General features: G+C 39.3%; 3 protein-coding genes and 1 pseudogene across 3 annotated transcripts in view; 1 reads left to right on the plus strand and 3 right to left on the minus strand.

Moving 5' to 3' along the window:
- Positions 1-100: 100 nt before the first annotated feature.
- On the minus strand, positions 101-2,731 carry LOC109088264 (zinc finger protein 501-like). Its single transcript, XM_042754264.1, has 4 exons — positions 2,588-2,731; positions 2,096-2,248; positions 1,663-1,984; positions 101-1,530 (listed from the first exon to the last, which is right to left on the minus strand). The coding sequence occupies exons 2-4, from the start codon at positions 2,246-2,248 to the stop codon at positions 524-526; spliced, it is 1,482 nt and encodes a 493-aa protein (XP_042610198.1). The 5' UTR covers positions 2,588-2,731; the 3' UTR covers positions 101-523.
- Positions 2,732-3,835: 1,104 nt separating this feature from the next.
- On the plus strand, positions 3,836-4,781 carry LOC109059320 (gastrula zinc finger protein XlCGF7.1-like; the record flags this gene model as incomplete). The annotated part of the gene is made up of 1 exon (XM_042754238.1): positions 3,836-4,781. A coding segment is annotated over one exon (711 nt), but the record flags the coding sequence as incomplete, so codon positions are not given.
- A 2,117-nt stretch (positions 4,782-6,898) lies between these two features.
- Positions 6,899-12,013, minus strand: LOC109088266 (annotated as a pseudogene).
- A 359-nt stretch (positions 12,014-12,372) lies between these two features.
- Positions 12,373-19,761, minus strand: part of LOC122143683 (adhesion G protein-coupled receptor E2-like) — an 8,494-nt gene continuing 1,105 nt past the window's right edge. Inside the window, exons 2-5 of the mRNA XM_042754265.1 lie at positions 14,257-14,329; positions 13,969-14,112; positions 13,758-13,886; positions 12,373-12,766 (exon numbers count right to left, since the gene is read on the minus strand). Of these exons, the coding sequence (XP_042610199.1) occupies positions 12,585-12,766; positions 13,758-13,886; positions 13,969-14,095 (438 nt within the window). The 5' untranslated portion in view covers positions 14,096-14,112; positions 14,257-14,329 and the 3' untranslated portion in view covers positions 12,373-12,584. The remainder of the gene's footprint in view (positions 12,767-13,757; positions 13,887-13,968; positions 14,113-14,256; positions 14,330-19,761) is intronic.

A 19,761-nucleotide genomic window follows, 5' to 3' on the forward strand; every position in this document is an offset into this window, starting at 1 on the left:
GTCATAATAATAATAGTGATGATGATAATAATGGTAATAATATCATAAGTACCTTGGTTCCGGGGCTTGAGTGTGCTGTGGCCAAAACAGAATGTCCAAGTAACCACATTATTGCATGCAATTTATTACATTTACCAATGATTTCCATTTTTCCCCCCACAATTTCTTTCTTAGTGCATATCAATAGACTTGCAGAAAGCGATGCATTAGTAGTCCCATTCATCTCAATGCTAGATTATGTTCCCCCTGCAAACATCTGATATGATAGCATAAAATTATTTGAGATTTAAAAGCTGCTTGGAAAAAAAAAAACAGTGAAAAATATACAACTACTTTAGATTAGGTGTGTTTTGCCTGCAGAATGGTGTAGTTACAGCATCACGGTCCCGCTCTGTCAAACACAACTACAGTCACAGCATTTCTACTCCGTTCACATGACTCTGCCTCCTACTCTCATCATATACTCAATGTACAGTTTCAGGGAGGGCTAAGCCCTTTTTTCCAGATTGACTCATGAATGTCGCTACAATGATTCTGGAGCGGTTTCTTCTTTAGCGTGTTTGTTCTGATGGCTCTGGAACCCTCCTAAATAAGCGAATCTCTCGCCGCAGATGGAGCAGTGGTAAGGTTTCTCTCCCGTATGAACTCGCTCGTGGATGTTCAAGACGTCTGATCGAGCAAACGTCTTGTCGCAGTGAGAACACTTGAACGGTCTTTCTCCGGTGTGAATCCTCTGGTGCTTCAGGAGGTTCGTGTTTTGACGGAATCTCTTCCCGCAGACGCTACATGGGTACGGTTTTTCTCCCGTGTGGACTCTCTGATGGACCTTGAAATGAGCCGGATCGGAAAAGCTCTTCCCGCAGTGGAAGCACAGGTATGGTCTCTCTCCAGAGTGCATTCTCTCGTGCCGTTTCAGCTGAAAAATATGACGGAAACGTTTGTCACAATTTGTGCAACGGTGCAGTTTCTCGGAGTGTATTTTTTGGTGTGATATTAGACAGATGGGCTGCTTAAAGGTTTTCCCACATTCGCTGCACTGGTACGGCCTCTCGCTGGCGTGCGAACGCATGTGGGACTTGAAGTGGGACCCATCTCTGAATCTCTTCTCGCAGTGAGGGCACTTGTATGGTTTCTCCCCCGTGTGGATCCGCTTATGAACAAAAAGAGATTGTTTGGTGCTGAAATGCTTGTCGCACTCGCTGCAGTGGAAAGGTTTTTCTCCAGTGTGCGTCTTCATGTGAATCTTCAGATTACCAGAAGAGAAGGAAACCTTCCCGCACTGCTCGCATCGGAACTCCTTCTTCACCTTGTGCTCTTTTGAATGAAGTCTCCTCTCTTTTACGGTAGGAAAGCCGATGTTGCATGTCTTACACTTGTAGTCTTTCGGCTCTGTGTGTTTACTCTCGTGTCTTGCTAAATTTCCCTGTTTGCTGAATGTTCTCCCGCAGGTGACGCAGGGGAAACTCTTGGCCGTCGGCTGCTGTTTTGATGTCGAGGCCGTTGCTTCATCAGATGAACTGCTGTTTTCATCTGAGAGGGACAAAGTAATATTTCTATCAACCTGCATTTCCCCAAGCTACATGTCAAAACAAAAACCATAGATGACTTGTAAACCATTTGTTGATACACCAGTTAGGGAATATATTAACGGATGTAACATACCCGGAGGAATAAACTCATCATCATCATCATCACAGTTGACATCATCATCATCACTGTCACTTTGTATTTTCTCCGCAGTGGTTTCTTCTCTCGTCTCCTTTGTATTCCTGCAGTCCACCAGTTTGACGGAGCACGTCTTCATCTGCGTCTGCTGTTCTGCAGCGTTGCAGTCGGACCCCGGGGACTCTGTGGAGGTTTGGTCGACGGACGGGTGACCGTCACACACGCTCTCCTGAGCGTCAGTATAACAGAGCAAACTGAGACTGAGCTCCGAGTCCTGCGTGTCTCTGGAGCGCTGATCTCTGACGCTCCAGACTGAATCCTGAGAGAGAAGAACACAAGGTGCATTAGCCGTGCTCATGAGTAGACTTGAGCTGAACTTGATTATGAGTTAAAAGTCCACACAAAGTGAAGGATGAGGATCTGTTCAAACCTCTCCTCTTTCTCTCAGCTTTGCCTCCAGTGAAGCCACCTCTTTCTTCAGCTGACAGATTTCCGTGATGAAATCCTCAATATCCAGCATGGACAGATCAGTTCCTACTGATTTACAGCAGACCACCTCCACCTGAGCGCTCATGATCAACATCTGAACACAGACACACCGTGATAACAAAACGACTGTTTAGAGCAGAAATAATCTACTAAGAGCAGAACTGATCTATTCATACATATGAACTCGATCTCAGAGAACATATTTAGAAATGTAAATGTTCAGTTTCATTTCTGATCAAGCGTTAGCGCATACATATTTTTGTACTGCATTAAATAAACTCGTGTAGCGTTCCGCACTTAGATACAAGGGGAAAAAAAACAATAAGTTAAACAGACAAATACAGTAATCCCATAAAGGGATAAAACAATATAAATCGAACATAAGCGTAAGTCTAAATCTGGTAGATGGTGTAAAACATACTCAAGCCCGCACCGGTTGAGGGTTCAGCAGTAAGCTCTCGTTTCGGTCTCTCTGTGGTGTGTTTGCTCTCTCTGAAGAGTCTCGAGCGCCTCCGTCTGTGCTGGAGACACACACATGATTAAGATCGTATGTAAACCTCCATACATATGCTCTTTGCTCCTAGTTTGACTAGTAAGGATTCGAAGAAATGAGCTCTACCCACTCAGACTTTGGCCGTTTGTTATTGTCTCTCTTCTTCGCACGAAACACCACCGAAGAAAGAGAGAAGCCTGCAGCTCTCACTGTAAGTTTAACCTTTTACACTTCATTTATGCGTTTAAGCTGTGTTTGTGCATGTTGTTTTTCTGACTTCAGTGTTTCAGTGACTTCAAATAAAGTTTTTTCCATCACTTATGATTATTAATTAATAATGGTTTTACTACTGTAACCATAATTTAGTGCTAAGTGTTCACACACACGAAGAATCTGTCAGAAGCTTCCAGTGAAGAAGAAAGTGCAGACATACATAAGAATTACACAGAAGAGATTAAATATGACATTAATACATAGAGGGGACAAAAACATAATTGTTTTAATGAATGTGCAGATATGTATTATTAATAAAACCACTGTAACCATTAATTTGCCGTTGTTTTACTACAGTGCCCGTGTTTGAAATACGGTATTTGTAATAAAGCCTGTTAGTAGATTAGCACATTGTTAGAAATTATACTGTAAAATTACATCATAAACATGTTGAAATGGGTGGTAAATGTTGCATTTCCAAATTCACTTTTTCAATGTCTATGCATGAGTTTAATTAACTTGCAAGTTTTTTTGCGATTGATTAACTGCACTAAACCATATTGCATTTTTTTTTTTTTTAATTAACTGTTCACTCCTAAACTTATATAGACAGATATTAAAGGATTTCTGTATGACACACAAACTCTTTTCAAGTATATTTTAAAACCCAGAATTTATAAGCATTTTGTTGATTTCTGATGAAAAAGGCGGTTCATCTTCTGATGGAGAAACAGCCGTAACAGCAAAAGAGCAGCTAAAGGTCAAAAGTTTTTCTCATGCCAAGTGTGGAAAAACACTGAGCTCAAAGAGAAACTTACTGAGACACGTGCGAACACACACAGAACAGAAAGACTTCAGCTTTTCAAATGCAGAAGAGAGGAGACTTAAAACAAAATAACAAACAAATTGAGTTTCACTGTGAACAGTGCGGGAAGGATTTTTTCACCACTGCTCAGAACATGAAAGCTCATATAAAGACAAGAGGTCAAGTCTTTCCACTGCAGTGAATGTGACAAGTATTTCAGCACCAAAGGAAGTCTGGATGCTCATAAGCGAATCCACACGGGAGAAAGACCATACAAGTGTCCTCACTGCAAGAAGAGCTACAACCATGGGTCGGTTCTGAAGAAACATGTGCGTGTTCACACCAATGAGAGACCGTACCAGTGTAGTGAATGTGGGAAAACCTTCACAAACTCAGGCACTCTAAACTCACACAAGAGAATCCACTCTGATGAGAAACCGTATCAGTGCAGACACTGTGAGAAAGGATTCCGGCAGATTTCCAATCTGATTTGTCACGAGAGGATTCACACCGGAGAGAAACCATATCTGTGCTCCCACTGTGGGAAGAGCTTTTCTGATCCGACTCATTTCAGAGAACATCAAAGAATTCACACGGGAGAAAAACCGTATCACTGCAGCGTTTGTGAGAAGAGGTTCAGGAAGTATGTTAATTTACAGAGACACACAACGATTCATACCAGAGAAAGACCATTCAAATGCTCACAATGTGACAAGACGTTTGCTCGATCAGAGGTCCTGAAGGTCCACGAGCGAGTTCATACAGGAGAGAAACCTTACCACTGCTCCATCTGCGGTGAGAGATTCACTTATTTAGGTAGCTTTCAGACCCATCAGAACAAACACGCTAACGAACAAACTGCTCCAGAATCATCAGAGTGACTTTCATCAGTCAGTCTGGAATAAAGACTCATTCAGCTCATGGTCAAACTCTACACTGAGCTCTTACTGCCAGTAGGGGGCAGTGAGCTTTCATGTGGTTTGGGGGAAAGAGCTGGATTGAACCCAATGCTGTGGATGTATTCATGTTTAGCAAAGCAGAACAATGGTTGTATCTTAAACTTGACAGATTGAATATGACCTATTAAAAAACCTCAGAATAAAATTGTATCAATAATTTGAGCACTTGTGCTTTATGTGATGGATTTAAGGCAGTTGCAACCCCTTTTTTTCATTGTTGAATGGGTTTCCTTTCACACATTGCTATTAGTTTTCCATTTCATCTCTGTTTATTTCCAGAGCATTTGTGCCGCAATGTAAGGAAAGGTATTCACTGGGTAGAAGTTATTCTTCTGGGGGTTTTGTTTGTTTTGTGGTTGCTACTCTAATTTAACTGTATTTTTGTACAGTGTGTGACATAGAATTAGAAAAGTGCATGTTTATATGGGATATTTGGCATATTGGCCTCATGTGAACACAAACTCAGCCACAGCTTCTTTTAGCAGTTCTTTAATACTTATTGAAAAACATGGCAGTGCCACACCAGGGCTAGAAATTACTAGAGAAACTGAAGTAAGTAATCAAGTGTAAAGATAAAACACTGCATAGCCTTGTTATTCTCTCTAGGTTGTTGCACAAAACATCAGAATTTATTTATTTTTGTTTGTTTCTTGAATATGGCAAAGTTGAGTTTACATGATTTTAGAAATTAAACCTTAAAGTAACCATCGGGGAAGAATTCTTCCTGCACTGTTCTGGAAACAGTATTTTATGGTTTTGAAAATATAAGAATGTTATTATTGGTTTCTCAAACGGGAACCGAATGCTAACATTAAGGGAACATTTGCTTGGATGGTTTTCCTTGGAATAAGTTCAAGTAATAATAATTAGCTCCATGTCATCGCTGTTCTCATTTGTGCCGTCATGTAAGGGAACATATTCACTGGGATGAAATGAATCCTCTTGATAGAAAAGTGTTTTTGTGGCAGGTGTTCTTCCTTCAAACTACTTTAATGTGCAGATGGATGTATGATATAGAATTCAAATGTATGTTTATGGTGTATTTGGCAAGGCCACTCATGGGAACACAAAACAGAAATCAGCCACAGCTTCTTTTAGCAATTATTTAATGCTTGCTGAAAAACATCGCAGTACCACATCAGGGCTAGACATGACCCTTATTTCAAGTAAAACAATAACAGCAAAATACTTTGAATTTAAAAGATACAAAAAAAAATGTATGTAAAATAAAGCATTTGTTTCTTATCAAATATCATTACACATACAATAGAGAGTTTAAACTTTTGTGTTGCAGAAGCAAGGGGTTTAAAACTTTCACATTAGCTGTATCATCTTACAAAATCACTTTGTTCTCAAACTGGAAACACTGAAGTCCAAAGTATGTGCTTAGTTCTGATGCAAATGATAAAGTGTGTGAGCACTCATCTGTGTGCTGTCATCCCTATTTTTTTTTTTTTTTTTTTTTTTTTCAGATGATGGATAAAAAATGTATTTTTCCAATCTGAAACAATGGCCGCATCCAGTGTTGCCACCTTGTGGGCCAACAAATTAATGGAAAAATTCAAGCTGCGAGTGCGAACTAAGCATAGACTTTGCGTAGATTTTGCATGTGTTATGTTACCTTAGCATACACGTAGAAACCAAAGTGTACTTTAGGCTTTAGAAGGAAGTTGAATATAAAAGTCTACTTTACCATTTTACCAAGTTCTTTGGAAACATCAGACGTCTCCATGATACTGTAGTTTCGGGACTAGTATTACGTTGATTTGAAGGACGATTGGAGGTAAAGTAAGCAGTTGTTGTCACCTGCTCTGTGCAATGTGACATTGGCTCTGTTTAAATAGCTTTATGAATCTAAAGTACCTCTCATCGGTTTTCTCACAGAAATAGAGGTCAAATTTCCCAACAGCTTAAAGACGTAAAGTGGCATGTAAGTGCAGATCATATAAACATGATGGTTTTGTAATTGATAATAGATTAATGCCTCTTTCATAAGGCTGATCGGAGACTAGTTCTTCAAATATCATCTTCACAACATTTTCTTTTATAAGCAAATGTAAGCTGCCTTTAGCATGCAAGATGTTCTTCACTAAAAGCACGACAAAAACAGTTAAAGTGTCTCCAAAGTCCATTAGAGCAGTGGTTCCCAATCCTGGTCCTGGAGAACTCCCAACACTGCACATTTTATATGTCTCCCTATTCAAACACACCTGATTCAACTCATCAGCTCATTAGTGAAGACTCCAAGACCTCAAATATAAGAGAAACATAACAGAGACACCAAAACCGTGCAGTGTTGGGGGTTCTCCAGGACCAGGACTGGGAACCACTGCATTAGAGGAAGAAAACTGAGCTGCATGTTTTATTAATTTAGCTGATATGTTTCCAATCCGCCTCTAGTGACACATCGGTCATGTGACGAGCCCCACACCTGAAATATTCTTGCTTAATAGACAGAAAGAACGCAGTTTTAGACCTTCTCAATGGAAAGAAGCCGCATGTGCTGCAGAATTGAAGCTCCATGTGTCTTTAAAGGTCAACATCTCTAAAGATCATCCAGGACTGAGAGCCGCTCTAGATCTTGGACTCTCCTGTGGTCGGATTGCTCCGTAGAGGTTGCTGTAAAGGTCAGAGGAGACGGTTAGAAGCAGAACCTCAATCTAGTGATGCACTGAAATTAGTTTTCATTTAGCCAAAATAATCACTTTTGGCAAAAATCGCATTTATTTAATAATCAGCTGAGTTCTTTAACATTGCACATAAGTTAGTTTTTACATAGCACTTTTAATAACAAAGTTTCTTCTCTGCATCATTAAAGCAACAAATATAATTATTCACACATGCATTAAACAATAAATACATCACTAACAGGTAAAGTAAAATATATATTGATAAATATATTTATTAAAAGTCTCCTCTCTAGAGTTGTGTTTTTCTAGCTGTCTAACAAGTTAATGGACATTGAGTGGCTTTTCTGAGATAAATGTGACATTGTTGTTTACAGGCTGTTTTATTGACATCTTTCTGTGGTTGAAACACTGATTGAGTGAGACATGAAACATTTCATCAAGTTGTTCTGTTTCTTCCAACACCTTCTGATGCTCATTCATGTTTATTTTGTGCTATACCTAGTTGTAAAGAGGAAGAGATGATCGATTTACGTGCCGCTTGAACACTGAAGAGCATTAAAACTGTATTTATTTCTGAATTCTGTGATTAAACGGACTAAATTTAGAAACTGAGACTTTGTTTCGTACTAAAAGTTTTTATCAACACAAAACAGCATAGACTACATGTTTGCTCTGAAGATTTAAGAAACAATACCATTACTGATTAAAAACGAGAACTTATTATTGCTAATCTAGCATTAGCATCCACACACCTGACATGTTTACCTGTTATAGTTTATCCACGTTGTGACATGAAATAGACACTGAAACCATCAAAACGTCACCAGAGGCACTAATTATATTTAGTGGTGGACATTTCAATGCATCACTTACCCCAGCTAACAAACTTCTGTTCCAAAAACATTGTGGAAACACTGATTTGAAATATTTTTTTTGTTTGTTTTTTTTGTTTTCTTGTTGTGATTAGAACATTATTTAAAAAGGTTCAATGCTACATTCTCCTCACCTTTAATCTAACATTCTTTGAACATGTATTTGTAATATTCCAAGAACATTGGCGTTGGCATTCAAAAAACATTGTTAACATCATATGGACATTCTGAGAATGTTGTTAGAATGTTTATCTTAACATTTATATATATTTAATAAAACGTTTAATAAAGCAAAAGTTAACATTCAACGATGATGTACCTGACTGTTGCTGGAATGATTGGTGCTGAATTCTGAATATTTCTTCTCCTTAAGTGAGCAGATCCTGCTAATCAGCTTGTAATACTCATCTCTGACCTGAAGGGGGCGACAAAACACGTTGAAAACACACTGATGGCTCTTGGCCAGAATACGGTGAAATGCTTTATACAGGGAGTCAGAAGTTTGACTATGAGCTGGTGAGAGCTTTAAAATGTAGTTTGAATCCAGACTTGACTGTCTTTTTAGTGCATTGTGCATTTGTTTGTGTGTAAGTACCGGTTTGGACAGCAGGCAGTGCATGATGAAGATGATCGCCCCCTGCAGGCTGTTGAGGATGGTGAAGAGGTACAACGCAACCTGAGTTACTTTCTCGTAGAAGAGGAAGGAACCGAAAACCCACGTCCCTCCAAGAATACAGAACTGAGCCACAGCGGTCACCGTAAACCCCCTGAATTCACCAGAAATGGGTTAGACTCAATGACTGAATATATTTTGGGTTTAGATAATAAACACTCACTTGATGTTGCGGAGCTTTGGAGAGGTCTGGATTGAGGCTGGAGAATTTTTCGGCCAGTTTCCACACAGTGATGGTGAAGACAAAGCTGTTGAGGACGACGATGATGCAGACGGGCGCGAGGGGAAGCTCCATATGAAATTTTGGTCAAGTGAGAGCCAACAGCTGGAGCACAAACACAAAATAATCATCAAAACAGCTGGAAAGCACTCGGATAACACTGTGATTTAGAGTCTGTCAAACTTGTTCACACAAAAAGCTCAAACACGAACAGCGCTTCACTCACTGTCGATTGGTGCCGTATCCCGCTGGGAAGGCGATGGCAGAGATGGTGACGATGACGAGAGGGACTCCGTATCCCACCAGATTCATGTAGAGATGTTTTAATGTGGTGTGAAACACCATCACAACCATCCGGTAGAGCTGAACCCCCTCCAGCAGCATCCAGCAGAACGCAGACAAGAAGAAGAAATGAAGCAGACCGGCCACAATCCCACACGCAACCTGATACAAACGAAGAGAAACAGCACAACTAAATTAGTAAAGTTCGTAAACAAACATTGATGTTGGCTTGACAGCTTTGTTTGAAATTTCGAAGATTTCAAACGAAGACGATAAAACGTTATTAACGCAGTTCTAGCACATTGCTTAAATGTTTAAGCATGTTACTAACGTTATTTAACACATTGCTAGCCTGATTCAGCATGTTAACATGTTTTAGCATGTTGCTAACATGAATTAGCATGTTACTTCATGTTTTAACACATTGCTATTATTTTTTAGCATTTTGCTACCATGATTCAAACAGTTCGCGGACATGTTTTTTTAGCATTTTGCTAGCATGATTTAGCACGTTGCTAGAATGTTGTAACAAGTTAACATTTTTTAGCTCGTTTACGCTAAAAAAATGCTTGTTTTAATGAAATGCTAGCATGTTTTAGCATGATTTAGCATGTTGCTAGTATATTTTATATATTTGACATGTTTTAGCTTGTTACTAACGTTTTAACATGATTAGCATGTTTTATCATGTTGCTAGCATGATTTAGCGCATTGTACTAGGATACTCATTAGGCTTTGCTAATGATAGCTTAAATACTCTACAGATAAGTACAAATAACACATGAAGGTCTGACCCAAGTTTTGGTGGTTGTAACTGAAAAAAAAAACAAGTCTAAGAAGAAGCAGAAGAAGCTTAAATAGAAGCTTAAATAATAGACCTTGGCTTTGTCAATACAGCATAATAAACAGTAGACACTGCTTGTGATTCTCTACCTTTGTGACTTTAAGGCCCCAGTATACAGACACACACCTGATTGTGAGTGCTGGAGATCCCACAGAGGAAAACGAGGTCTGCGATGAAGAGAGAGATGCTCAGATGGAGATGAATGCTGGTTCGGGTTCCTTGGATGGAGCGGCAGAACTTGAACGTCAGGATACAGAGAAACAAACAGACCAGAGACAGAGCTAAACCCAGATGCGTCATCAACACCAACTCAAACGTGTCCTGCAGGAGAGGAAGAGGAAAAATCATCATCATTTCATATTAAAGATCTGAATTAAATGTTAAATCCCAGTTTTTCTGGTTCACAGATGTACCTGGACAGGATAGAGAGCCATTAACACAGCGAAACTACTGAGATGGGAGCAGGAGCAGGCTGTATGAGTGCTGTTAGACCACGCCCTCTCACAGCCCCGCCCAGACCACGCCCCCTCATCCCAGTACACACAGGAGTAAGCCACGCCCTTAGACTCCGCCCTCGCCTGAACAAGACAGAACAGAATGACTGACAGTTAAGAAAAGGGGAAAAATACATGAACGTCTGATGCTCTGCATGAGAATCGGTGTGTGTCTCCGTGAGATCTTGTGCTGGTCATGAGCTGATCTGTCAGTATCTTCACCTCCTCGTGTGTAAAGACGAGCATCACCGGCTCTGACAGCTGCTTGGTTTCTGCATTACTGACGACGGACCGTCACCACTTTAGAGTTGAGTTGATAAGTGACGCTTCTCTCTTCATCGTCCGCTGGTCTCTCTCTGCTCATCTTGTGCAGCAGATCTCTGGATGAGTTCAGATCTTTATAACTGACCAGAGCCGCAAACACAAAACCTAAAGGAAAACCACGTTTACATCTCGTCAGGGAAGTGCTGATGGTTTCATAAGTACATATATGTGCACGTGTTTATTTGTACCTGGATATGATTTCCCTACAACTGTTTCCCAGCTGGTGTTGAAGAGGGCGGAGTCTGTGCGCAGAGTGACACGCCCACTGGGCGAGTCTGACCCCGCATGACTGCAACCGTCAGCAACTGTGATTCACATCATGAAGATTTAATAAAAATGCCTTATTTTCAGTCTTTCCATTGAGAAGCAGAGTGAGACTGTGTCTGAACTGAAATGTGTGTGGTTTCTCACAGGTGTTGTGTGTCTCCATCCTGGTCACAGGGTCTTTCAGCTGAGGTCCGATCAGACGCATGCTGTTCTCCACCACGTCCAGAAACTGATTCAGCGTCTCACCGTCAGCGATTTTTCCTTCAGACAGCAGCTCGTTAGAGGAAGTGCACACGTTCTGTCAAACACAGTGAGATTTAGAGGAATGTTCCAGGGTCAAACTGCTCTATCAACAAGAACAGAAATGCAGACGAAAACAGGAGGAAGAAGGCGTTTTTGTTTCACCTCCAGTAAACTGCTCTCCTGTCTTACGGCTGCCATTTGCAGTTCGCAGAGACTCACAGCTGCTCCTCAACAGAGCCCGTAAATGCTTCAACTAGAAGACACACAGAAATCAAAGTCTGAATACTGATTACTCACCAAATACTACCAAAATAATCACGAAGAGTCATTCTACCGTTTTCAGGCGTGCTCTCCACGTCAGACTCTGCTTTAAATTGGTCGCAGCTCATCTCTGTGCACAGCAAACAGAAAACACAGTTAATTGTTTTGAACATTAGCAGCTACACAATAAACCAGAGACATGCACATGCAAACTGAACGCTCACCGATGCATTTTGACTGGTTGTTTCCATAGTCACTGTAAACCTGGTGACATTCGCAGTTGTAGCTGCCTACTTTATTGCGGCACTGTGCATTTGTGCCGCAAATATCTAGATTATCTTTACACTCATCGATGTCTGTGAGAGAGAGAAGATCGTCAGTCATATGAATGCAGATTCCTATTATGATATAGTTTTATTTAATAATATTGTTTGCGATTCAGATATTCTATGAATCTGTGAATCCTGACAAATAAAATGTATCACGGTTTCCACAAATATTGTGCAGCACAACTGTTTTCAACATTGATGATCATCAGAAATGTTTCTTGAGCAGCAAATCAGCATATTATTATGATTTCTGAAAATCATGTGACACTGAAGACTGCAGTATTGATACAGCTTTGATCACAGAAATAAATTACAGTTTAACAGATATTCACGCAGAAAACAGCTATTTTAAATTGTAAGGATATTTCACTGTTTTACTTTATTTTTGATCAAATAAATGCAGAAGAGACATCTTTCAAAAACATTACGAAATCTTATCTACCCCAAACTTGAACATACATATAATGAGCTGTTATTGTTGGACATGAGCAGACACATACAGCATGTTATGATGATTATGATCAGCACTCAAACACACTGATGTCGGTATTGTTAGCAGCAGCAGGACACTGGCGCTTACCTGCACAGGTGCTGTTTTCATGTTCAAAACAAACCCTGGAGAACAAGTGCAGAGGAAACCGCCAGCTGTTGTTAAAGCAGCTGCTGTGAACTCCACACACTGAGGACAAACACTCATCCACATCTTAAGCCGACACACACACACACACAGAGACGAGTGTTTCATTTAGACACAAGCACAAGTTCACACACACAAAGTAGTGAGATGACAGAGGTTAGAGAGACAATGAAAGCTATCTTCCACTGGCAAGCATGTTTATCAGCTTCATGTAGAAAACAAAACTTTATTAATACGAGTGCAGCAGCCAAACTAAATGAGGTTATGCCAACAAAAGTCTCTGTGCTTCTGGATGAAAGCAGGACTTCCTAATCACCCGCTGCTAGTATTATAAATAGCAACTTGTACTGTTTTGCAATGTTTCTCTTTTTAAGGAAACCCAAGACAATCTAAAACATTTGTCAAAATGTGCAGTGAGCTCACTGCATGAGACACAATATGTCACACTGCAACTCAACTCATCTCCAGTGTGACAAATCAACCATCCCTTTCTATCGGACGTTTTTGCATGTTTTGCAAAGGCAAATTTAATGTCTTCATTTGCTAGATGATAAGTTAACGGTACTTGCACGCAAAGTTCTAGTGAAATCATGTGGAGAAGTAGCATACTACAGTTCCACAGCGTGTACTGCATACAGTAAGCTGCTATTTCATCCCAAACAGAGCCCATCATTAATATAGTACTGAGCTGGTGGTAAGAACTGATTCTGATTCTTATATTCTATGCTTAAAAAAAAAAAATGCTAAATGCATCACATGGGGATCTTGGATGGTTATAATCAGGGTAGAAAATAAACAGGGCTTTTGGGGGAAAATGTCTCTGTTTTTATCTGTTATCTAATATTTATCTTTGCTAGAAGTATTTAGGGTATGGATTTAAATAACATTTTTAACTAGCTAAACACTATAAATGTGTAGCCATATCGGTAAAGAAATGTTTTGTTCTGGAAGTCAAACATTGATCTTTAATAAGAAGTCATTTATGACATCGATTGTAATGATGATCTTTGCTTTGATCAACAGTCAAATAACAAGCAGTATGATTGAGGACACACACCTTCACAACCTGCGTCTAGTCTTGAGGTCTTGTATCCTTTTGGACATGAGCAGTTGAAGGAGCCGATGGTGTTCACACACTCCAAATCAGCTGAGCATTCATATGTTCCCACCAGACACTCATTGATATCTGTTGGGGGAAGAAGATGATATTAATTACAGTATTTAGATTATAGTTATTGACTCTTTTTTCCCATAATCCTCTCTCATACCCAAACACTGTCCTGTTGTTTGGGTGAAGTTGGGTGGTGTTGACTGAAATCCTTCATCACAGGTGCAGTAGTAACTTCCAGGTGTATTGAAACACTGAGCGTGATCGCCACACACACCCGGATCCATCACACACTCATCTGTATCTGTAAGAGAGACAACCAGGAAGGAAACATCATTACAAAGACAACTACATTTTCACAAATTCCCTCATTTGAGTGACATACAAACCATTAACTGTGTGTTATGACAGAAACATATTGTATTAAAACACATAAGGTGCTCATTACCAACACAGCTCTTGTTTTCTGATTTGAATCCAATGCCACATGTGTGAGATTCACGAGACTCCAGGAACAGACCTGATGAAGAAAGAAAAAGCAAGATCTGTATAATTACGTCTTTGTGTATACATTCCTAAATCTATCCATAAATCCATTCACCTATCCATGTGAAAAACTCCAAATTAAAATCTTTAATTTTATATATATATGTGTGTGTGTTGTGTGTGTGTGTGTAACAGACTTGAATTTGATTTTATGCCAATATTAGAATGCTGTTAGCTGAAGATGTTTTAAAGGGGTCATATGATGCGATTTAAACAAATTTTCCTATTCTCTTTGGAGTGGTTACACGCTCATGGTGCATAAAGAGATTATGGAAGTTGCAAAGACTAAAGTCCTCGAATCCAAAGAGATATTCTTTTATAAACGTTAATACTCGTCCACACCCCCCTGAAACGGCTTGTTTAACACACCCCCCCACATCTCTACGTCCGTATTGGGGAAGATTTGCATCAATGCTGCCCAGATGTTAATCACCCAAATAAAGAAGTTTAACTTTTAATTCCTCGTTGTGGTATGTTTGCCGCCGCCGCCATGTCATAGTAGACACTGTATGTTCACTGTGAAAGAGAAACGACTTTGTTTTGTCCGTCAAAGAGGACACGACTAAAATATGTTTTATATCAGTTTATACTGGGTTTTTATGTTTATGTCTCATCGCTCCCGGCCGGACAGGGCATCACAGGTGTTAAGGGCGGTAACTTTCCATCACACGGCTTTGAGGATTCGGCAATCACAACGCACTGGATAGCTGGCCATCACAGCACCCCTCACTTTTCAGAGTGGGATGATCTTTATGTAAAAAATCGATCGTTTCAGCAGAAAGCGGGGCATAGAGGAGAAATAAGAATGTACATTATATGGAAAATAATGTGGTTTTTTTGAACAATAAACCGCGCCAACACGTTGTCATTACACCAAAATACACAAAAAATACTGTTCTTTTTAACAACGTAATGGTGTTTCTTGTGTGTGTGTGTTTGTGTGTGTGTGTGTGTGTTGTTTCTTATGGGTGTGTGTGTGTGTGGGTGTGTGTGTGTGTGTGTTGTGTGTGTGTGTGTGTGTGTGTGTGTGTGTGTGTGTGTGTGTGTGTGTGTGTGTACCTGGTATCCGTTATGTTATGAGGACCAGATGTCCCCACAAGTATAGTAATACCAGTACATTTTGACCTTATTGAGGACATTTTTTGGTCCCCATGAGGAAACTAAGCTTATAAATCATATGGGAGAAGTAAGTTAACTTCAGAAATACATAAAATGTTTTTTAAATAGCAGAAAGTTTTGTGTGAGGGTAGGTTTAGGTGTTGCAAGATTTTTTTATTTTGCCTTCTTCAAAAGGCAATGCTAGCCTGGTTGTTGTTGTATGTGTTTGTTGTTCACTAAAATGAACTAGGACATCAAGAAGTCTGACGGTGCATTTAACTTTTTTGTATCTCATACAACATAGGCCAATGATAATAGTTTCTTAATTCTTATCTAAATTCAACAGTGCATCATATTGTCTTTATTGTCGATGATGTTCATTATCCGGGTTCACCATACATCCAAAAGCCTTTTACTATTCCATATGAATCAAAGTGATTTTAGCCTCGTATCTCGTAGACTCCGTCAGTGTCCCACATTAGGAAGCTGCTAATGTTTGCTATTAATGATCTTTTTTGCATGGTAGAATAGAATTAATTTTCTCGTTTTTTGAAAACATTAGGACAAATGCTGAGCCCAGGGTTTTTGCAAAAAAATGGCACCACTTTAGGCAATTCACCCCTAGCTAACGGAACACAGAGTACAACCACTTGGGGACATTCCGAAAACACTATAACTGAATTATTTGCATACACATACAGATTTCCAAAAACGGGCTATGTTTTAATGAATTAATTTTTAGTTGTATCTAAATGGTTATGTTTGTAAATATGCACAGTTTTTTGTGAGGAAATCGCTCACATGTTGGCACGTTGCATCATATTCTGACACTTAACGGCATTAGGCCGCAATTTGCTTGTATAGTCTGGCGTTATCTGCTTGTCTGTGATACGTATTATATGTTTATTATTATTAAGTTGAAGTGTTGCGATTTTAGTAGGATACATTAAGCCATGTTAATGTCAGAAAACAAAACATGCGTACAGCCCCCGAACTAATGGCAAAGCCTGGGTATGCAAGTTGTATATAAAAAAAAAAAAAAATGAAAAAAACCAAAAAATTGGGGATTTTATTCGAATTATAAGTTTCGTAAGTCACAATTTAGTTAACTGAAAATAAGAATAGAAATGGCAATTGAATTAATTTATAAATTAACTGAAAAAAATTATAAAAATTAATGTTTGGTTTTCATTTTTTCGATTCTGCATTTGCAACCATATTCAACACGCTTGATTGGATTGAATTGCATTGAAGAGACCTTACAATTCGGAACGAGAAACTTTGCAGGTACCCCTGGTCTGAGACATGTCTAACAGCGTTAGACAAACTTCTGCGAGAATTGTGGTGAGAATGTTGCATATTTTGTGTGTGTGTGGGTGTGTTGTGTGGGTGTGTGTGTTGTTTGAGGTGTGTGTCTGCATGTGTGTACGGCTGAGGAACATTCCAAGGTCCTATACGGCTACTGATTCCTTTAGGGCAAACAAGTTTCTCATGGATTTCAGCAGTAAATCCACAAGAGTTTAGAGGCACCATGTCAACATTAGAATGTAATGTTGTGACAAGACCTGAAACTAGCTTTTAAGTATTCTTGTTGTACATGGGTTGACAAACTTAACAAGCTGAAGTGGTCGGCAAGTCTAACGTTAATTGTGGGGCTTCTGCTCGGTATAACATTTTTCAAGAACATTATTTAAATTGGTAAACTATTTAGCCTAGGGTATCGAAACGAAAACGTCAAAACTTAATATGACCTGAAAACAAAACACATATTAATATATGTAATATTGAATATATACTGGTAAAAATGTGATAAAGTGAAACCTGCACAGTTTGTTCTTTACCTAGTCGCACCTGTTCTTCCATAAGCATCAATTCTGTGTGGTCTAAAATCAACAAGTCTGAATGCAAACCTAGCCATTGAGCCGGCACCAATCATATGGCTGCATTTTTATTGTCATCATGGAAACTTCTTACAAATATTTTACAGTAATTTCAAAAATACAAAAATACAAACACTGAATATTGTGATACAAATATCAAGCCACTTTCATCAACCCTATTGAATACTGTTCATTCAGTGAAATTTTCAGATTCTCAAACTTTCAAGGACCTGTGGGAACTTTAAGTGTCCTCCTTCCACTAGCAGATCTAGTGACTATGCGTAAAGTTCATTCAGTTGATTCAGTAATGCTCTGTCAGTGTTCATTCAGTGAAAGATTCGCCAAACCAGTACCTCGTGAATGTGTTTGAACGGTTCACTAAGTGATCTGGCCCATAACAATCATTTGACCTGTACTACATTAATTGTGCGGTGTGTTTTTGATTCACTAAAATGAACTGACTCATAAGAGTCACTTGAATCAGACTACACTGATTGCGCTGTATTCACCAAAAATAAAAAAAGTGAACCCGACTTGTAAGACAAGTCATGGTGACCCACATCGGAATGCGTGCTCATATTTAAACCCATCCAAAGTGCACACACTGTTTTTCCTTTCCAATTTTTGTTTTTACTTTAAGAGTCATTTGGGCAGTGGCATTGACTTTATGCTGGTCGCCCGGGGGCAGTTGGGGGTTCGATGCCTTGTTCAAGGGCAATGTTTTTATTAGCCAATTTAGAATGGAAACCCCACAACTCTCCCAAGTGTTATGAGTCAAAACTCTGACATATCTTTTTTCCATCCCCCAACTGCCTTGTGGATTCATTACAATTGCACTCAAGAAGACATAGGGAAGTTGTGGCCTAGGGTTAGTTGTGTGGACTCCATAACCCTAACCGACTTGTAAGAGTCATTTGGATCAGACTACATCAGATGCATGGCATATTTTTGCAATATTTCTGATTCACTAAAAAACAACACACTCCTTTTAAGGAGTCATTGTTTGTGAATGGACTATTCTAGTCACGCCTGTGTGTAGTATTGCTGTGAGAAACAACTCCACTTTTCATTAGTCAATTTAGATTGAAACATAGTCAGCTCTCCAAGTAAATGAGACGAACTCTGACATATCTTTCACCATGGCGCCCTGTGGATTCAAACGCACAGGATAAGAGTGAATAAGATGCAGTCTTCACCGTGGCATGCTTAACTTTTGATACATTTCAAGAGGACATGTGTGGAGAATATTGTATCTGCCTTGTTTTGTGGTCAGTACGTATTCAAAAAGTAGGCTACTCTAACAAACTTCAATACTTCAAAAAAAGTCTGGAATATCGGTATTGAAAGTGATGGAAATGATGGGTTTTTATTATTACACAATTTGGGATCAGTAACAAGTAGCCGCACCTGTGTGTTAGAGCTCTGTTATGGCAGTCTGCATGCACACAAAACACTGCTCTTTCACATCTATACACAACACTTATCATTACATCAGAATGAACACGATAGTGTACGGGTCAGGAAACAACAGATGCGCTGAAGCTGTCCCGTACGAGCTGAAGCAAGCGTGCAGATGATGTGTAAGCGATCGTCGGACTGAATTAAATTCTTCACCCCTCTAGAATAATCTGTTCTTCTGCCAGAACCAATAGAGCGCGTCACACCACTTTTCAGAACCCTTCTTTTAAGCCCATGGTGTCTTTTAGTTTTAACCACAGCGCAATAGGACGCGACGCTTTAACGATTTTCCACCCAACACTCACACTCAACTCATTCATTTTCCTTTTTTGGTTTAATGTTTTGGATATGTATTTCAGTGATGTACTAATAAAACTGTCTGATGTGTTTCAGTAAACTGAGGGCAGTTTTGTGTCATACCTTTAAATGTATATTTGGCTTTCAGTTGGACTGTTGGTGGTAAAATATGTTTTTCAGTGATGTACTAATAAAACTGTCTGATGTGTTACTTTCATGTGTTTTTTTTAGCTCTGTATAAGCACAATTGCAATGAAAGAGTCAAAGTGGCATTTGAGTAACTAGTTCAGCCTCAGTGTCAGCTGAGTCATGTGTGTGAGCGTCGAAGTTATCAACATTCTCATTCATCTGTGGTTACTTTGCCACAAGTTCCACAACGAAACATGTGGCAACATCATTGGTATTTCGTGACTTAGAAGATTCTGCACTAATCTAGCCTCCCACAGACTTTCTTTCTAGGCCTATATTTCATAAGCCATATTTAGTATCTTTATTAAGAATGTTTCCTCTTGGTAATGGATTTTAGCGTTTACGGTCTTTTTTTGACTTTTGGGCTTACATATGATGTATGAAATTCTAACCACCACAAACATGGTGCAAAAAAAGTGTCAAATAAAAAGTGATAACACCTTACGCTCTAGAGATTTTAACTCTGCATCAGAGATATGTTTCAG

This window comes from Cyprinus carpio, unplaced genomic scaffold, assembly GCF_018340385.1.
Source record: "Cyprinus carpio isolate SPL01 unplaced genomic scaffold, ASM1834038v1 S000006481, whole genome shotgun sequence".
NCBI lineage: Eukaryota > Metazoa > Chordata > Actinopteri > Cypriniformes > Cyprinidae > Cyprinus > Cyprinus carpio.

Coding starts and splice junctions, on each gene's coding strand:
- LOC109088264 (XM_042754264.1), bottom strand. CDS start 2,248: ATGTTGATCATGAGCGCTCAGGTGGAGGTGGTCTGCTGTAAATCAGTA. Junction 1,985..2,095: donor AGCTGAGAGAAAGAGGAGAG/GTTTGAACAGAT, acceptor CTTCTCTCTCAG/GATTCAGTCTGGAGCGTCAG. Junction 1,531..1,662: donor TGATGAGTTTATTCCTCCGG/GTATGTTACATC, acceptor TGTCCCTCTCAG/ATGAAAACAGCAGTTCATCT.